Source organism: Octopus bimaculoides, chromosome 14 (assembly GCF_001194135.2).
Source record: "Octopus bimaculoides isolate UCB-OBI-ISO-001 chromosome 14, ASM119413v2, whole genome shotgun sequence".
Taxonomy (NCBI): Eukaryota; Metazoa; Mollusca; class Cephalopoda; order Octopoda; family Octopodidae; genus Octopus; species Octopus bimaculoides.
In genome coordinates, this window is record NC_068994.1 from 15,539,207 (window position 1) to 15,545,104 (window position 5,898).

At 38.4% G+C, this 5,898-nt stretch overlaps 1 protein-coding gene across 2 annotated transcripts in view; it reads left to right on the forward strand.

Annotated features, from left to right (window-relative positions):
* The window catches only part of LOC106876363 (lateral signaling target protein 2 homolog), a 113,055-nt gene that overhangs the window by 99,718 nt on the left and 7,439 nt on the right, over positions 1-5,898 (forward strand). For both annotated transcript variants that reach the window (XM_014924866.2, XM_052972692.1), the window contains one exon: positions 708-986. In XM_014924866.2, the coding sequence (XP_014780352.2) occupies positions 708-986 (279 nt within the window). The remainder of the gene's footprint in view (positions 1-707; positions 987-5,898) is intronic.

A 5,898-nucleotide genomic window follows, 5' to 3' on the forward strand; every position in this document is an offset into this window, starting at 1 on the left:
CACACACACACACACACACACACACACACACACACACACACACACACAGAGCTTAGAGGGAACGGAGTTGTAAAGTATTGATTTCTCTGCTTTGAGTCATGGAAAATGATTTCACTCTAAAAAGCTTATTCAGTTTAAGCACTGAGATCTGTGTCAAGAATGTCATAGGTGTTCAACTAGAGAATGTCTTGGGTGTTAAATTGAATGAATTTAGTTCACAATCTGTAGTCGAGTCTCAGCTGTAGTCATTTTACTTCCTTTCCATTGTGTATGCTATGTATATGAATGTAATGTTGTGTCTCTCATCTCATTGTCTTTTATATCCCTAAAATTCCATGTCTACCAAGAGAAGATACAACAGAATCACTCCAGTTATACGCAATGAAACATTATACATCATCTTATCACTATTTAATGTCAACATTCCATGCTTGCATGGTTTAACCATTTGACAGACTCCAATGTGTCTAAAGAGGACATTTGTACTCCAGTGCCTACTTTGGCATGGCTTCTACAGCTGGATACCCTTCCAAATACCACAATGATATTACTTTATGTTAAAAGACATAAATAAATAAAGAGAAAGAATTCAGGATTTTTTAAAGACAATTGAAGGTTTTTTTTGTTATTTTTTTCCTGTTTAATATTTTTGGCAAATTAACATTTGTTTCAATCTATTTCAATTATTTTGTTTTCTTCCATTTCAGAAGTCTGATCGGTCCCTTTTGGCTCAATTCTACTATGCAGATGAAGAGCTGAACATGGTGGCTGCAGAGCTGGACAGCTTTGATGGTCATAAAGACCCTGAACGCTGCACACTCTTAGTCAACCAGTTACGTGGATGTCAGGACAAAGTGCTCAACATTATCCAAAAGATAATGGATAAAGCCATTGACGTTGATAGAGCGAACAGAGATTTCCGTGTAAAATTTCCAGATGATGTTTTGCAGGAAAGCCTTGCTGGTCAACTATGGTTTGGAGCAGAGGTAAGTCAATTAGTTGATTCATCATCTAATGTCCGTTTTCCATGCTGGCATGGGTTGGACAGTTTAACTGGAGCTGATAAGGCCAGGGGGCCACACCAGGTTCCATTGTCTGATTTGGCATGGTTTCTACAGCTGGATGCCCTTCCTAACACCAACCATTCCACAGAGTGTACTGGCTACTTTTTATATGGCACCAGTACCAGTATTTTTAATGTGTCACCAGCACAAGTGCTTTTCATGTGACACAAGCAACTATAGCAATTCTGTTGTAGTGGATGGGCCTTGAGTACAGCAATGTGCCAGATATCTTAGTCCTTAGTCGTCTCCTGTCTTAAACTTGGCCTTCAATACTTTGTTCCATGTCTTCCTGGGTCTCCCACTTCCTGAGGTTCCATCCACTTGCAGTGGTTGAATGCTTTTGTTATGATAGAAATGTTAGATACTCTTAAATCAGATTAATTTAAATATTTTACAATGTTTTGTATTGATGCAGGCATGGTTTTTGTGTTACGGACCTCACTTTGCAACCATGTAGTGTCTTATACTGTAGTCCCAGGCCAACCAATACCATGTGGGTGAATTTGGTAGGCAGAGATTGTGGGCGGCGGGCTGGCAGAAACGTTAGCATGCCGGGCCAAATGCTTAGCAGTATTTCGTCTACCATTACATTCTGAGTTCAAATTCTGCCAAGGTCGACTTTGCCTTTCATCCCTTCGGGGTTGATAAATTAAGTACCAGTTATGCACTAGTGTCGATGTAATCGACTTAATCCCTTTGTCTGTCCTTGTTTGTCCCATCTATGTTTAGCCCTTTGTGGGCAATAAAGAAATAAGAAACTGTGTGGAAGCCTGTTTGTGTGTGTCATAAAACTGCTTGACAACCGGTGTTGGGTTGTTTATGACCAATAACTTAATGGTTCGGCAAAAGAACCAGAATAAGTACCAGATTTGTTTTTAAAAAAAATACTGGGGTCAACTTTATTGACTAAACCCTTGTTTTCTAGCATGGCTACAATCCAATGACTGAAACATGTAGAAGATACGATTTGGATTTCAAAGAAAGGTCAGAATGCTGACTTTGACTCCAGAGTTGGTAAAATATATACTAACTACAAGTTATAAATAGTTATAACTTTACTCTGAAGTGAAATAATTCTAACAAGGAATTCAAACCAATTTGTTGACATAAATGTGTTGAGAGCTTTAATTGCCATTAAGAGAATAAGTAGTGGAAAATTGGGTGAAATATCTAATTCTTGAAATTTATTCTTGAGCTTAATTTCAAAGATATTAACATAGGCGTAGGAGTGGCTGTGTGGTAAGTAGCTTGCTTACCAACCACATGGCTCCGGGTTCAGTCCTACTGCATGGCACCTTGGGCAAGTGTCTTCTACTATAGCCTCGGGCCGACCAAAGCCTTGTGAGTGGATTTGGTAGACGGAAACTGAAAGAAGCCCGTCGTATATATGTATATATATACATATATATATGTATGTGTGTGTATATGTTTGTGTGTCTGTGTTTGTCCCCCCAACATCGCTTGACAACCGATGCTGGTGTGTTTACGTCCCCGTAACTTAGAGGTTCGGCTAAAGTGACCGATAGAATAAGTACTAGGCTTATAAAGAAAAAGTCCTGGGGTCGATTAGCTTGACTGAAAAAGGCGGTGCTCCAGCATGGCCACAGTCAAATGACTGAAACAAGTAGAAGAGAGAGAGATACTCTCATTATAACACTACATTCAAACGGAAGGTTTTATTTGACTATAAATGGAAAATAAACACCTCTAGACCTCTCAGAATTAGGTGATGGTCTGTACCAAAAAGGGTCAATTCTGTATCCCAAATTGTAATATTTGTTCCCCTGCATATCCATCACAGATTAGTTTCTTCTCTAACATGCCTCACTTTCTAATTTTGGTTTAAAACATGTTTCTTAAAAAGGTACATTCTAATTGGAGCCGGGGAATAAATAATCATGGAGAACAAACTTAAGGGATCACATTTCTCCTTTACTTTGCATTGCCTTGGACCCTTAACTCTTCATGGAGACAGAAAGATACTTTTTACATGTGTTTGGCATTTTTTAAAACTAACTTCATCATGATTGTTTAACAGGCGCAGGAGTGGCTGTGTGGTAAGTAGCTTGCTTACCACCCACATGGTTCCGGGTTCAGTCCCACTGTGTGGCACCTTGGGCAAGTATCTTCTACTATAGCCTCGGGCCGACCAAAGCCTTGTGAGTGGATTTGGTAGACGGAAACTGAAAGAAGCCCATCGTATATATGTATATATATATATGTATGTGTGTTTGTGTGTCTGTGTTTGTCCCCCCCCCCCAATCGTTTGACATCTGATGGTGGTGTCTTTACGTCCCCGTAACTTACTGGTTCGACAAAAGAGACCGATAGAATAAGTACTAGGCTTACAAAGAATAAGTCCTGGGGTCGATTTGCTCGACTAAAGGTGGTGCTCCAGCATGGCCACAGTCAAATGACTGAAACAAGTAAAAGAATAAAAGAAATCCATTTTCCATGCTGGCATGGGTTGGATGGTTTGACTGAGGACTGGCAAGCCAGGAGGCTGCACCAGGCTTCAATCTGATCTTGCAAAGCTTCTACAGCTGGATGCCTTTCCTAATGCCAACCACTCAGGATTAAAATTTGTCCAAGGCCTGTGCTTAAACTTCTCTTTGGAAGATCTGCTGCGCTCAGGCTTCTTTGGATTTGAGCGCAGTAGATCTTCGAAAGAGAGAGGAAGTGACAGAAGTAAGAATTAATGTCCGGCACAGGACTGGTACTTAAATTTTTCCATTCTGAAAGGATGAAAGGTAAAGTTGACTTTGGCAGGATTTGAACTCAAGTACATAGTTCCAGAACACCCAGACATTCTTTCTATTTGCTAGTTTAACAGTTCTGCCAAGTTGTCATCTTATTTCCCAGTTCTTCTCTCTCATAAGCAGCCCTGCCTCAAACTTTAGATCTCTCTTTTCTTTACAGTGCATAAGCATTTAGTTTTGTTGGGGTTTGTAGTGGATTGTATATTTGTCTCTTTGAATGACTGACTTTCTGAAATATTTCAGGCCATAATAGATTAATTTAATAATTAAAATTGTGAGGTATGTGTCTGTTCCAAATGAGCTTTTAAGTTGATAATTATCATATTTTTATTGAAGATGGAGAAATTGATTTCTGTATACTTCAGTAATATCATCACCTCTGATTTTTATCACAAACACATGCAATATAACACACACACATATACACAAATCATGAAAAAAAAAAATTCAAGAAAATGTCAGCAGGGAGAGGAGGGAGAATGGAAAGAAAGAAAGAAAGAAAGAAGTAATATTAAATTCCACTGCTGTGGTTTTCTAATCAGATTGGTGACCTACTAATTGATCACTTTGATTATTGATCTCCAATCAGCATTAAACATCATTTTCAAACATATTTAGTGAAAATATTTTCCACCTTCTTGATCGACCTTTCTTGGAATCGATCTGAAGACACTGCTCTCACTACGTAAGGTGGGTGACAGAGTGCTAAATCCACCTTGGAGTGACCTGGCTCACCCAACTACAGGTTGTAATACCAGCAAATCTGAATTGCTTGTACCGTTGTGTCAACATAACTAGATGTTAATTGTGTATGTGTTACTGCTTGCTTTTAATTATGTATGGGGTTGTTTGCTTTTAGTTTGTGTGTGTGTGTGTGTGTGTGTGTGTGTGTGTGTGTGTGTGTATAAATGTAAAATTGTCAATTAACAAGATTCCTTTAGTTTAATATGTAACTTGCAGCTGTAGTTTGCATATTGTGTTACTCTCTATCTGCCGAGGAAAGATAGGTGGAAGGAGAAGTGTTGTATCAGTCTGTTGTGCACTGTATGTACATATGCGTTCTATGACTGTAATAATAGGTGCTATTGTAAATATTTCCGTGATGACACTCTGTAGATCACTTTGAACTGTGAAGACAAGCTGCTGGTTTGTGTAAAAAAAAAAAAAAAATCTGTTGTTAATTTGTTTATTTACAGAATGGTAGATGAGAACAGAGTGGGTGGTTTTGAGAGAGCTGTTGGATAATGTTAATCCTTCTGCATCTGCTTGAAAAGAAATGTAACGAACTTAGAGAGAGAGAGTTCATTGCTAAGGTTCACATAAAGATTGTTATTAGAATTAATACTATTATTGTGTCAGCTGTGAGTTTGTGTGTGTGTGTGTGTGTGTGTGTGTGTGTATTAGTGGTAAATGAACAGCTGTTAAATATAGAGCTTAGATGAGATAAAGAAAACCTGCTTTGTCTAGCCTACCTAACACAACAAACAGAAGAGCTGGCTAAATTAAAGTCAAGATAGTTTGATAAATCATAACACTGAGGGAGTAATGAAAGTGCTAAAATTCTCAGCATTGGTCGTCGCTAACTTTGTAGTGATCATGAAGTTAGTGATGACCAATTGCTAAGATTATGATCAAGTGGTTGGTTGTTGTGTCAACATTTGCTCACTTACTATATGGATATGTTAGAGAAAGAATATTTTCAAACCAATAGACTAATTAAAAAAAGAAGGTTCTAATTCTAACATAGCCACAAAACCTGAAATTTGAAGGAGAGGAATTATCTATTGTATTGACCCCTAGTATTTGGCTGGTACTTTATTGACCTTGGAGGAGGTCAAGGACAAAGTTGACCTGATCAGGACATGAACTCAGAAATTCAAAGTAATACTATAGTATTTAATGATTGCAGTATCATTAAATATAATACTAAACTATAGTATATAAAGGTCGGCGAACTGGCAGAAACGTTAGCACACCGGGCGAAATGCTTAGCGGTATTTTGTCTACCGTTACGTTCTGAGTTCAAATTCCGCTGAGGTCGACTTTGCCTTTCATCCTTATGGGGCCAATTAAAT